At 44.0% G+C, this 14913-nt stretch overlaps 1 protein-coding gene across 1 annotated transcript in view; it reads right to left on the bottom strand.

The window, feature by feature from the left end:
• npas3 (neuronal PAS domain protein 3) overlaps positions 1-14658 on the bottom strand; it is a gene marked incomplete at its 5' end in the record, with an annotated part of 122615 nt that extends 107957 nt beyond the window's left edge. Inside the window, 3 exons of the mRNA XM_084013870.1 lie at positions 2560-2804; positions 14395-14439; positions 14609-14658. Of these exons, the coding sequence (XP_083869996.1) occupies positions 2560-2804; positions 14395-14439; positions 14609-14658 (340 nt within the window). The remainder of the gene's footprint in view (positions 1-2559; positions 2805-14394; positions 14440-14608) is intronic.
• Positions 14659-14913: the final 255 nt, after the last annotated feature.

Raw genomic sequence — 14913 nt, 5'->3', positions numbered from 1 at the left:
TGTAACACACGGAAGAGAGAGAGAGAGAGAGAGAGAGAGAGAGAGAGAGAGACCTTCGCTATGAAGAACAGAGAAAAAGAAATAAGAGATGAAGTCATGAGAGAAACAAATAAATGGAGGAGGAGAGAAAAAGAGGAAAACACAATAAATGAGGCTCTAACTGAACGAGTATGGAGTCATCAGGAGGAATACCACACACACACACACACACACACACACACACACACACACACACACACACACACACACACACACACACACACACACAGCCATCTTCATTACCTGAGCCGATGCAGAGCAGCTACACAGAGGCCAGAATCAATAACTCTCTGCTGTACTGAACGCTCTGCAACACACACACACACGCACACACACACGCACACACACACACACACACTGTGTGTTCTGGAGGAGGATATTCATTCATTAGAGTCAGTCAATAGGAGAGAGAAGACAAACTGAATACACACAAACACACACTATACTGAGAGTGTAAATGTTTGTGTGTGTGTGTATTCACATACAAGGTGAGACCGGCCTCACCTTCCTGTGTGTGTGTGTGTGTGTGTGTGTGTGTGTGAGTGCGTGTGTAGTTATTTGATCATAGACATAGAAGGGAAGTATCGGACACAAACCAGGCAGTAAACCTCCGGTTCTGAGAAGTGAAGCCAAAGCTGAAGTGCCTTTAAAATGTAATTCTCTCTGCTGGCCACCAGGGGGCGACTCCTCTCTGGTTGTATAGAAGTCTATGAGAAAATGGTCCTACTTCTCTCTTGATGTATTATCTCAGTAAACATTGTAAACATGAGTTTATGGTCTCAATCTCTAGTTTCAAGTCTTCTTCAATCCAGCATGATGTTCATTTAGTACATTATGGTCCATTTAGAGTCCACCAGACCAGAAAGCAGGGGATGCTTTAGGGGGCGGGGCTTACCTGCTGATTGACAGGTCACTACCATGCTACCAATGCTAGTTAGCTACTAAGATGACGCTTAGCTGTAAAGTTGAACCTTGAATTATAGAAGCAGACTTTAACAAGATCCTGTCAGCCAATCAGAGAGCAGCCCCCCCCCAACAACAGCATCAGTTTGTCATTAACTACAGGTTAAAGGCATAGGTCAGGTGTGTGTGTGTGTGTGTGTACAACTGAGTGTGATCCTCTCTGACAGGATGTAATACTGTGTTGCAGGAAATGTCCAACACACACACACACACACACACACACACACTGATCTGGCGTATACATTTCTGCTCTGTTCATTAAAATGCATGTGACTCTTCAAAGCGCTGACAACAATAATGCCATCTGCTGTTGTGTGGCGAGGGTATGTTCACACACACACACACACACACACACACACACACACACACACACCCAATCACACACACAGACTTTTATTCACACATTCCAACATCCTGAACTACAATCTTGTTCTTGTTGCGGCATACTGGTACATATCACACACACACACACACACACACACACACACACACACACACACACGGCACCAGAAATTTCCGGCAATTTGCTTTCATCTTCGGGTCATTCCTACGAGCCCAAACGTCCCTTTTAGAAGCGAGCGCTCCTCTTCTCCTCTAAGTGCGTCGCACAAAGGGCCCATTTCAAAGGCAAATTCCACTTAGATTCACAAGTGCTGTGTATACTCTGGTACTCCAGGCAGAAATTCATCAAAGCTTAATGTTCCCTTCACAGAAAATCACTTAGCGCAGAAGCTAGCCGTCTGTGTGTGTGTGTGTGTGTGTGTGTGTGTGTTTCCGCAGCGTTTCCACGTTGTTTGATAGCAAAAAACAGGGGGGGGGGGGGGCTGGACGATTGCCGTGCCAACGCCGTACCATCGCCAGACCGATCGTTTATACGATGAACAAAAAGGTTTGATCGGAGATATAAACGCACAATTATATGGGAGCTAAATAAGAGGCTAAATCTGTTGTAATGGTTTCATTTAACAAAAAAAGTGATAGCGATGGTTGGGACGCAGCCAGTTTGGGTGTGAATGCAAGTCGTTAAACAGGAAGCCAACGCCGATGACAGACCGGCATTAACGCACGAGACAATGGTGATGTCATGAAACCGTTTATCGTCCGCTGTGATGCTTAGAAACCGTATTTGTAGTAAGTTCTTCTCTCTAAAATTCTTCTTTGATGTCTGGAATAACTTCGGAAGGTTTCAGATTTCCTAATTATAAGCAATGTATGGGAAGCCAAAGATGTACAGAAAGCCAAAAAAAGTACGGAAAGCCAAAGATGCAAATAAAGCAAATCAAGGAGCTGTAAGAAAAAGGTGATTTTACAAGCTGGTATCTGGTCTAAGACGAGCTGGATCAATGAAAAGGTGGTCATAAAATCGTTCATCATCAACATTTGTATCAAGCCGAGCAATCCACGTAGCACATTTAGAGAAGTTGTTTTTGGCTTTAATATCTGGAGACAGTTCCTAATTCTAAGTAATGTACGGAAAGCCAACCAAGGAGCTGCAAGAAAAAAGGTGATTATATCGAGGATCGCCCCCCCAAAGCGTTCCCTGGGACCCCGTCCTACCTTTGACAGAGGTGTTGGGCGGCGGCCCCTCCATGCGCAGGTTCCACGGCGGGTCACCCTGGTTGGCGAAGTCCCTCATCTTCAGGTAGCTGATGGTGAGCCGGATGATGGAGGCCTTGTCCAGCTGGCTGGTGATGGCGCCCGGCAGCGGCAGCATCTTCGCCAGCTCGTAGAACTCAAAGTTCTCCTTTCCCCGCCGCGATCGCGCCGCGTCCCGCGACTTCTCCTTCCTCAGCGCCTGCAGCCTGGACGAAGGAAACGGCAGAAACCCGATTATGGGAAAGACAAACCATGATAATGCACTTCAAGGGGATTGTATGAGTGTAGCTATGAAAAGTAAACAACGGTAATGCCAAATAAGGCCATGATGTAGAACACTGTACTGATTATTAAATATATTCTAACTCCATCAGTTTGGTATTGCATGATGCATACATTTTGGAGTTTTGCAGAAGTGAAGATATTGTGACTTTGAAAGCCACCAAACTGAACCGTACATTCCCGAGTCCTCCACCAAAACTCACGACTCCGTGTCCTTGTCGACCGCATAGATCACATCGTAAAGAAAACTTGTGAATCATCCAATCAGAACGAACCACAATGCTTCCTCTACTACACACAACAACCACGCTGGATGCTGGCTGTGCAGCATTCATGAGTCATACTATATACATTTTTACTATATAAATATGTACATATAGTACAGTATACTACAGTAGTATAGTATGTGGATCGGAACAAGTTATGTAAACGATGAATCAGACGTCTTGTGGCCCCGAGAGACAACAATTTGAATGAAACAAGAATGCACACATTTGCAGATGACGCCCCCTTATTGCTTTCCTCATGTCTCTCCCTCCTTTCCTGTATTCCCTCCCTTCCTCTCGTCCTCCCTCCTCTCCTTCACTTTCCACTCTATTACTTCGTAGGAACGAGCCGCTCTGTTTCGTCCCTCTCTCTCTTTCACCCTTCAACAACAACGGTGACGACCATACTTTCCCGCGGCCTCTCATCATCATCGGACGCCGTTATGAATTAACTCGGCAATAAATCAGCTGCTAAAAACCTCTGTGGGCTTCCTGCCGGCCGGCCACACACACACACACACACACACACACACACACACACACACACACACACACAAAGACAGGTGATTAATTTTGGCACTGCAAAAAAAAAACGAAGTAAAGTGTTAGAGGGATAAAAGGGGGAGAGAGGGGGAGAGAAAGGGGGAGTATAAGGAGAAAGAGAGGGATGAGATGGAGGGATAGCGGACAAACACTGAGGAGGAGGAGGAGGAGGAGGAGGAGGAGGAGGAGGGGGAGGAGGAGGAGGAGGAGGCGGCGGCGGCGATGTTTCAGGCTAGGGATGAAAAATGGCTGTCATCTGGCAAAGAATATCATTTTCATACTGGTTGTCATTTACTTATTAGGGAGAACAAACACTCAATGAGGAGGAGAGGGGAGGAGAGGGATAAGGGGGAGGAGAGGGGAGGGGTACGAGGGAGAAGTGGGGGAGGGGGACGAGAGGAGAAGAAGAAGGAGAGGAAAGGGACGATGGGAGAAGAAAAGGAAAAAGGAGAAGGGGGAGGAGAACTGAGAGGGAGGGATATGGGGGAGGAAAGGTGAGGGAAAGAGGGGAGGAGAGGTGAGGGGGAAGGATATGGGGGAGGAGAGGAGATAGGGAGAGATACGGGGGAGTAGAGGGGAGTTAGAGGGATACGAGGGAGTAGAGGATATGGGGGGGATACTTGTCCGTCAGATTTTGATATTAAAAACAAAACAAATAAACAGCGGAAGGATTCTGATGAACGAAACCAAACTGTGTCAGATGGTCGTCACGGCAACCACGAAGATCACAGAGGGAATTTATTTGTTCCACAAACTTGGAAAGAATTATGTTGATAGGCGACAAATATGTCTTCATGTCTGTCTTCTGTGTGTATGTGTGTGTGTGTGTGTGTGTGTGTGTGTGTGTGTGTGTGTGTGTGTGTGTGTGTGTGTGCGGACAAGGAGGTGTGTTTGACCTTGAGTCAAACAGACATATTTATCATGTACCGGCTGAGTAGGTAAATGCAACACTTGTGATTTGGATGTGTGTGTGTGTGTGTGTGTGTGTGTGTGTGTTTGGGTCTTATAAACATGAAATGAAACCGTGTCGTAAAGTTCAGCCGGGTGACTTGATGGTGTTTTAAAGAGCTTGTCACAGCAGGCGAGGTGTGTGTGTGTGTGTGTGTGTGTGTGTGTGTGTGTGTGTGTGTGTGTGTGTGTGCGTCCGTGCGTGTCATGTCGTAAAGTTCAGCGAGGTGGGTCGATGGCGTTTTAAAGAGCTTGTCAGCTGAAAGGAAGAGATATGTGTGTTTCTGTATGTGTGGGACTATTTGCCTAAACGCAGAGGCAGAGTGCATGCTGGGAAGGTCACCCCGGCGGTCGAAGGTTTATCTTCCGGGTTAATTGAAGGTCAAACTGGTCGTCAGTCACACGACGGGACGGACTGTTGACGAGTGGCTGAGCTGCTCGCACGCAACGGAAACATCGGATTCAAACAAAAACAATAAAACATCGTCGTTCAGCTGTTATTTTTGTTAAATGTATTCTTGAAAATAAATACTTGTTCCTACATAAACTGATTTATTAGCCAATTTGACGTAGCTGCATCTCTTTTTATTGTTGCCAGGCAACCAATGCTTAAGCACAAAATGGTTTTGAATTTGCCGAAAACAACCAACGAGAAGAAACTCTAATGACGTTTTTTTTTACTGGGACAGAGCTCCTTTTTAGCCACTGGGGGGCGCCACATATCAAAGTCGAGCTCCGTCTGTACTGTTTTCTGTGCTTCTGATGAAGCGCCAACCAATTTTGATTTTTTTTGCTTTTTCGTGCCAGTTCAGTGCTATTTTAATGACATAACGACGTCAACAATCGCTTGAACTAATCTAGATAATGTAGCTAAATGAGCATTTGGCCATTTTGTTGCATTTTCGCTCTTTCGCGTGAATGCGGCGTTATATTAACAGTGACAGAAAAAATAAAGGACGAGGAGGCAGAAGTGCAGAGAGAAAATTTGGACTTTATCTAACAAAAAGAAAATCTAAATTTACTTACTAATGTTCATCCTTATACACTCCCATAGATCGTCAGAAAGGAAACGTCGGGAGAACATAATCCTAAATGCACAAAGGTCCCGATATTTTTTTTTTTTATTGTATTCTGTCGTCACATTCCTCGTGGTCTGAAGCACATTTGCCTCATTTTATTGGAACACAAGTCAATTTTTGTTTCAATTTGTATTTTCAGAATAAACTCTCTTTATAAAGTCTTTCTTTCCTATTCTCTTCTGTTCCGTCCAGATATCCGAGTATCTGTTTACGTGATCGGCTCATCCATCTGCGGAGGCCAAACTGAGAGGGAGAATATTTCAAAGCACATTTAAAAAATAAAATAAAATTCATGCAGGAACGGTGAGATAACGAGAAACATGGGCGGCAATATGAGGAGAGCGATGAAGGCGGCAGATAAAAGTGCTGCACGGTGGCCGACGGGGAAATCTGGGGAGGGCTGAGGTCCTGACCGCTGATAGCCATCACACACACACACACACACACATTTACAATCTGTGGAGTTTGACGCCATCAACAGACTGATAGTCATCTCTCTCTCTCTTTGCACACAAACACACAGTTAAACAAAGCCGTACTGATTTGAATCAGCCAAGATGGACGCCAACGAGAGGAAGAGGAAGAACGTTAACTTATGTAAAGAGAGGGATTTTCGTACGGCTATTTCTGGAACTAAAATCGTTTTTGGGGGGGGTTTGTTTTGCTCATCACTATAAAAATTGATGAATTTCATATGTATATTTTTTCTTTTTTTTTTAAAGAAAAAGAAAATGATGTATATGTTGTGTTGTATAATGTACTCCAATTTCGATTTCAATACAAAGTTGAAAGAAAAAAAGATGATGTAACGGCTATCATTCATCACAAAAAGGGCTACAAATTGCAGGAAGTATACCGATCCGATCATGAATGGGCTGCCTCGAGTCCAGAGTGTGACTTTAACTTTAGGGAGTATAAGATATGGAGGAAACCTTAAATACGTAAGTGAGCGTCTTTAATTATACGTTAAGGTAATTATTGAAGCGTGATTTCGTCTCCGCACAATGAACTGAAAGTTTCAGAAAAGTTTCCCCCAAAAAACCCTTTGACACAATCATCCGGAGCAGATGAGCACAAACCTCGTTCAGATGGTGAATTAGTGGAATAATTAACTCGCTAACGAGCCTCCTGAAGTCAACATCCAGCGATTCCAAACACAGATTATATCGCTCCGTGATACTGCTCGGGTTGTGTTGTCTGCATTCTGCTGTTTATTGTGTAAGAAGACATCGCTCCGTATGATTTATGTTGCTTATTAATGGTGGATTAATGTCCAAACGCACACATTTATTTATTGCCTGCAATTTGTGTTTAATTGCGTGTTTTTGTCCTCTTTCCTCCCGAGAACCGATCATTCATCGATTACAAAGTACACGTGATATGCTTATGCTTCAAATTATAATGCTGTAATTTCCCCTCTGATTCTTAAAGGAGTCATCACCAGGAAATCGCAATTTCTCTTGTTAAAACATGCATATCTGTGTTTGACCTCAGTTGAAACTTGCCTGAAAGGCTGGAGTTTGAAAGTGGCGCCGTTTTTTCGCTTCTGCTCTTTTTCCGAACAGGAATAGCACACAAGGGTGTGCATTCCTAAAGCACGAGATTTTGATTCTGCGCCTTCGGTGACGTCACCGTGGCGGCTACTTGCATAAGCCCACCCCTCTTTCACCACCCAACCCCGCCCCGTCCGCTACCTGAAATCGCCGAAGCGCCGCCATTATGTTTTGGAGTCTGCATGCAGGCAAGCCCCCCCGGCTCTGTCCTTCCTGCGGCGAATCAACGCGCGCCTCATTACATATTATACAATGCACATCCGGACCAGTCAAAACCTCGCGCGTAATCTCGCGTGATAAAATCGCGGTACGAAAAAGGGTCAGAACAAGCTCAATGTTTGATTAAAATTTTTTTTTTTTTTCTAATAAGTTTTACGAATTGATCCAAAGCGATCCAAGGGGGGCTGGATACGTATAAAACCAGGTTATGACTCCTTTAAAAGTGAAGCCAACGCTGAAGTGCCTTAAACTATCCCTGCTGGCCACCAGGGGGCGACTCCTCTCTGAGTAGTTTTCGGAAGTTGAACGGAAACCTAATTCTTTTTCATAAACATGGTTGGACCCTGGTTCCCCCCTAGCATCAGTTTCTGATCATTACTTCCTCGCGTAAAAATACTTGGTTAGGTTTCGAAAAGATTGTGGTTTGGCTAAAAAAAAGTACGTAGATAACTTACATATGGAGAGTTCGTTAAGTTGTGCTTGTTTACTCTTTACGCTACTGCGAACAATGACGTGATGCGTGTTTACGTTGAAAGCGTCGCACACGGACACTAAAGGTCGCCTCGGTGCGCCGATGACCAGACGGTGAGCGACAGCGACCAGAAGGCGGTAATTCAGATTTAGCCTCAACACACACACAGAGAGAGAGATAGAGAGAGAGAGAGACAGATGGAGAACGAGGTGAAAAAGATGAGAACTCTCTCTCTCTTTAATCTCGCTCGCCCTCTGTCCTCTCTCTCCCTCTCATCTTTCAATTCAGCCAATCAGGTGACCCGCAGCCCAGGTTCCACCCCGTCAACTCCGCGGAGGACAAGAACACACACACACTCACACACACACACACACACACACACACACACACACACACACACACATACACACACACACACACACACACACACACTCAGACAAAAAGCCCTTCAGGAGGAGGGTAATTGCTTCCATGGCGATGGGAAAGGAAGGCAGAGAACAAGTGTCACTTTGGATTAGGCCCCGCCTGCTGACATCGCTATGGCGATGACACCGCCGCTCGCTACGTATGTGTGTGTTCACTGATCAGGGGACTGAGTGCCAAAACCAATCTGGGAGAGAGAGAGAGAGAGAGAGAGAGAGAGAGAGAGAGAGAGAGAGAGAGAGAGAGAGAGAGAGATGAAGAGGAGGGAACAAAAGGAACGGTTAAAAGAAGACTAAAGAGAGAGAATAAATTAGATGTACATGAAAAAAACAGAAGAAGAAGAAGAAGAAGAGCAAAGAGGGATGTGATAAAGAGATGAGGAGGAAGAGGAGGTGAAGAGCGGTTGAGTGATGTCTTATAGCGAGAAAGAAAGAAAGAAAGAAAGAAAGAAAGAAAGAAAGAAAGAAAGAAAGAAAGAGTGGAAGCGATTGAGCTTTAGTCTCGGATCGATCATCAGGGCACAATAACCTGCGATTTGGTGAAATAAACCCGACAAATGATAGGATTTAAAATGCTGCAGCAGAGAGCTGGAGAGAGAAAGAGAGGGAGAGAGAGAGGAGAAAGAGGGAGAGAGAGATAGATGAGAAAGAGGGAGGGAGGGAGAGAGACTGAATGAGATTGTGTTGTTGTGTTTAGTGTTGTTGCCAACAACCAGAGGAATGCAGCCTACTGTGTGTGTGTGTGTGTGTGTGTGTGCGCGTGAAGGCAAGAAGAAGAAAAACTGTGAACTGTTCCTTTAAATGTACCCACAAAAGAGGAGGAAGGAGGTCAGAAAGAGAGGAAGTAACGTGAAGAAGAGGAAATGAAGTAAAGGAAACAAAGTTGGTAGTTTTAAGGAAATACTGAGGAACTATTTCCTGCGGCGGATGAATGTTGTTTTGAGTGTGAAATATCTGGGAAATAAAAAGGAAAAAAGTGTAAAATTATAATAATCCCACTGTTGTAGTCATTTCCATTTATCGGGAGTGTAATCCTTCATAATTAAAATAATATACAATTATTTTAATGATAAATACAAATATTAATTAATAAATCATATTATAATTTAAATATATGTATTTTATAAAATTATAAAAAATGTATAATTCGTTATTATAATAAATATGATTAATTCAATATTATTTGGCTGTCCATTTCCACACCTAATAGCTTTATTTTTATTATGTTTTACAAAGTAGTTCACGTCCAGTTCACGATTTAGAATATATACAAACATGAACCCAAAAGGTTGGTCTGGAGTAAAACCGGTTGATTATTGTGCTTTAAATAAACGTTGACGAGGAACTTGGCAACAGAATAATTGCTGTATTAATAATAAAACATTCTGCGGCTGTGAAACAAATATACATTTTAATTTCCTGTCATTTACACGTCGTTATTCACTGAACATCTATAATGTAATGTTTTGCTTCCAGACATTTTGTCATTCCGTTTCCACGGCGGCGGTTATCAGCGTCAGGAAAAGGAAAAACGCAAATCCATTAATGCACAATTAAGCAAAGCTCATAAGACTAATATGATAATGAACATTACGAGGTAATAATGTGAATTTTATGGATATGAGTTGAGGGTATTAATTACTAAAGATGAATAGTAACATCAATTAATAACAACAAAGCCTTGTATAATAATAAAACGCAGGGTCGCAAATTACAAGCAAGTAGCAGACTTTTCAATGGTGACCATTAATAAAAAATAAAAAAAACGAAAAAAAATATACGAGACCTGAACGCGTTGAACTGGCCGTTCATAACTCAACACGGAAGATTAATGCCAGCGAAGGTTTATTTACCGATGTTTTCACCATTTAATTAGTGTTTCCGCTGAGGTGACGATCGTAATAAAGTTTGAATTAATTATATTCCGTATGTGGCTGTTGTCGTATCATTTATTCACGCATGGTTTTTTTTGGTTTGTTGTTTGTTGTTTTTGCTAGCTGAAAGACGCGGACCCTGAATGCAGATTCGTAACAATATTCGTGGAATTTTTTACGTTGATTCTTCCGAGCTAGCAGACTGAGCTACGATAGCTAGCCTACTGAGCTAGTGAGCTAGCTAATCCACGATAATTTCCAGTTCTGGGACCAACATTTAATTTTTCACCTCACAAATTATGAACGGCGCAAAATTGTCAGCGACATTGCGACAGGAAGTGAGTCCAGGTCCCGAAGTCTAAACTCTGACTACGGATAAAAATTGAATTAATACGATATCATGACAAAACTTCCCCCAGTTGATTACTGACTGACTCATTTTTTATACGTTTTTTGAAAGTTGATGTTTAAATACAAAAATCTCATTTTCAAAAATCCTGTGTAAAGTTGAGTGGATGTAAATGATACCGAAGTGGAGATTTTGAAATCTGATGTTTTCTGAAATGTTGTGTTTAAATATGCAAATGCAGCGTTATCTGTAACTTTAGGATAATTTAAATGTGACTTAATTGTTTATTTCCGGGACTCGAAGAAACTTGGCGATCCGTCTCCCGTTGACTTCCACCGAAGCGTCGTTGAAGGCAACGAGGAGATAAAAGTGAGCGATGAGGACGGATCGATGGGCGGAGAAAAGGAGGAGATCACACATGGTGAAGGGCAGGAAAAAGGATGATGAAAGAGGGAGCAAGAGGAGGAGGAGGTGACAGCTGCACGGGGGAGTTTGATCACCTTCACCTCCACTGAACTCTCCCCCCTTCCTCTCCCCTCGTATGTCCTTAGTTCCTTCCCTTTCTCCTCCCCTTCACCTCCTCTATCTCTTTCTCCATGCCACTTTCACCCTATATCCTTCCTTACATCTCCTCCTCCCTCTTTCATTTGCTCCTCCATCCTTACTTCTTCTCCTCTCCTCCTCTTTTCTCCCCTCCCATCTCCCTTCTTCCCTTTCCTTGTTTACTCTCCTCCACTTTTGTGTCCTCCCTTCCTCCCCTATCCTCTGATCTCCTCTCTTCCTTCCCAATTTATTCTGCTTCTCTTCCTCTAACTCCTCCATTCCAGTCGTCTCGTCTCCTCAAGCTTACCTCCTATGTCCTTATTTCCTTTCCTTATCTTCTCCTCCTTACTTGACCTCCTCTCTTCCTTCTCCCCTGTGTCCTTACATCCTTTTCTCTTCCCCCTCCCCTCTGTTTGCTCTCATACTCCCTCCCTCTTTGCTTCCTTTCCTCACTTCCTCCTTCATATGCCCTTTCTTCTCCTTCTTTCATCTCCTATTCTCCTCTTCTGTGTCCTTAATTCCTTTCCTCTCTTCTTCAACTCCTTTCCTCCCTGCTCCACACTACTTACCTCCCTTCTATTCTCTCCCCTCTGTCCTCACTTTGTCTCGTGTCCCTTCGTCCTCCCCCGTCCTTATGACTCCTCTTCCTCACCCCTAATCTTCCACCCTCACCTGCTCGATAAAGTCCTAACCCTTTCTCCTCTCCCCTCCTCTTTCCTTTCCTTGCTTCCTCTCCTCCCCTCTGTTGCCCTCTCCCCCCCCCTTCTTCCTCCTATGCCCTTACCTCCTCTTACCTCCTCTCCTCATCCCTCCTCCTCACTGGGTCCACTGGTGTGGAACAGTTCAGTATTAGCTCCGAAATTAGCAGCAGTCCCTCGTTAAAGAGTTGGCAGGAAGACACACACACACACACACACACACACACACACACACACACACACACACACACACACACACACACACACACGCGCACACACACACACACACACACACACACACACACACACACACACACACACACACACACACACACACACACACACACACACACACACTGTTAATGGTATAAAAGCTGCAGCCACCTTGGAGACACAAAATGACTTGAGCTCCTCTTTCTCTTCACGTCTTTATAATTTCTTCTACTTCTTCCTCTCTCTGCAGTCATCCCTCCTCCTCCTCTTCCTCCTCCCCCCGTGTCTCTCCCTCTCTTCTGTCTCCATCTCCTCCTCCCTCGCTCCTTCTCTTCCTCCCCTCCTCCTCCTATAACCTTCAAACAAAGAGACAACTCTCTCTCTCTCTCCTCCTGTCTGGCTGATGGCCAGCAGACAGTGAATGAGTCTTCCTCCCCTGACAACCTCCATCATTCTCCTCCTCCTCCTCCTCCTCCTCTTCTCCTACTTTATTCCTTTTCTCACCTCCTCCTCCTTAACTTTCAAACTCTTGTCTCCTCTTTTTCTATCCTTCACTCTCTATCTTCACCCTCTTTTCTGTGCCTTTTTCTTCTCCTCTGCTACAATACTACTTCTGCTAACACGCTAATGTTGCTAATATTGATCAGCGGTGTTACAACGTTAGCTAGCTAAACTGTTCCACTTCTGCTAACACGCTAATATTGCTAAGGTTAACCAGTGGCATTATAACATTAGCTAGCTGAACTGTTTACGTGCTACTTCCGCTGATGTTGCTTATGTTGATCTGTGATGGTAGAAGATTAGCGAGCTAAACTGTTTACATGCTCCTTTCGCTACACACTAACGTTGCGAAGGTTGATGAGTGGTGTAATGACGTTAGCTAGCTAAACTGATGACATGTTTTTTTCGCTAACAGGCTAACATTGCTTATGTTGATCAGTGACGTTATAAGTTACCTAGCTAAAATGTTTCCATGGTACTTCCGCTAACATGCTAATGTTGCTAAGGTTGATCAGTGACATTATGACACTAGCCAGCTAAACTGTTTACATGCTACGTCTGCTAACATGCTAATGTTGATCAGTGTTGTTTACCGCCTACCGACAATGTGACTAATTGTATTTGCGTCATCTTTTTTTACATTCCTATTCTAACGTCCTACGATGCAACAAGACACTTTGATTTCTGAAGATATCGTCTGTTCCAACTTGTTTACGTTGTTTTTCTGTCGCCACAATACGAACGCAACTACAGGGACGTTAACATGACAAAATGATGTTAAACTTAGTCACGGTAATGTTTCAATATCTCACTAGGATTCATTAACAGAGACAGTTGTTGTGAATGATGTCATCAAGTAACACACACAGACACCTCACACACACACACACCTCACACACACAGATAACAAGACAGTAGCATCGCAGGCCAGGACGGAGTCAGGACCTGACGGAGGGAAGTCTGGCTCTGCGTGTGTGTGTGTGCTTCAGGTGTTTACACACTTGAAGTGTGTGAATGAGAAGCAAAGAGGTATGTTGGCAGAATATCTCTCTCTCATGCACACACACACACACACACACACACACACACACACACACACACACACACACAGTGTGGTGTAACCTCTTCACAGGCCTCTGAGCTCTACAGCGCTAATTAGTTTGGCAACAGAGTCAGAACAACATACCTTTGGCCTTACAACACCCCCTGCACAGACACACACACACATACACACACACACACTTTTTCTACATCTACACACTTTCAAACACAATTGAAAACAAACACAAACTGACACACTAGTTACAAGTTAGAAGTTAAAGCACTGTAAAGAATATTCCTGCAGCTGGGATGCCAGAAACCACCGGATCTAACAAAGATACACATCGGCTGGTTTACTACAGCTGGAGGAACCCATAATGATGGTGATCAGTAAAACATGCTGTCATGCTTTGTTAGGTCTGTCTGCAAGACCACAAGATAATTACTTTTAAAACGCTGGTTTTCTGAATGGAGTCTGGTTGATGGGTGCTAGGCTACGCTAACATTGTAGCTGCTCCATCAACACTCCAAATAAGGTCATCTAGACATAAATACGGCAGCATATTCACCTCATGTCACCTGTAATGTGAAACTCAAATCACACACACACACACACACCTGCAGACTCTCATTTACTCTGTGAAACAACGAGACACACACATCTGTTGGGAGCCACCCTGCCAGTCTCTCTCACTGTGATTGATCAAAGCAGGTTACAGCAACCTGGTGCTGAGGCCAGGCTGCAACACACACACACACACATACACAGGGCGGGGTGGACTTCATTGCCTACCGACGACCCAGATGATCCAGACTACGAGACTCAGGAAGGACCTCCCTGAGGAAACAAGGCCGTCTGAGACAGTGTCTCCGTTTGAGTCTCTTCTAAAAAAATAAATCCCCCTCCCTCCCTCTCTCTCTCTCTGTGTGTCCTCGTCTCCGTCGGAGATCCTTGTTTGTACAAAAAGCAACAAAAACCTAAATAATTGATGCTGGACGCGCCTCACAGCTCGCCCCTCCATCGCTGCAGCTGTCCTCCACCTCTCTCCACCGCCATGCCGCCTCCCGTCGCCGGTGTCAATAATCATCAAAAACTAAAAAAACACACACAAACAAGGCCAGAAACTCAAAGGAAAAGAGAAAGTGAGGAGACGAGGGGAGAGCTGATTGGCCCACCCACACACAAACACCCACACACACACACACACACATGCATTCCTCTGAATAAAATCTACAAATAAATCAATATAAATATAAGATGTGAAGCAAAATAACAAAAACATAAAAAAAGTTGCGGTCGAGTACATCTACA

This window comes from Eutrigla gurnardus (genome assembly GCF_963514095.1).
Source record: "Eutrigla gurnardus genome assembly, chromosome: 7".
Taxonomy (NCBI): domain Eukaryota; kingdom Metazoa; phylum Chordata; class Actinopteri; order Perciformes; family Triglidae; genus Eutrigla; species Eutrigla gurnardus.
This window is presented reverse-complemented; position numbering and strand designations above follow the sequence as displayed.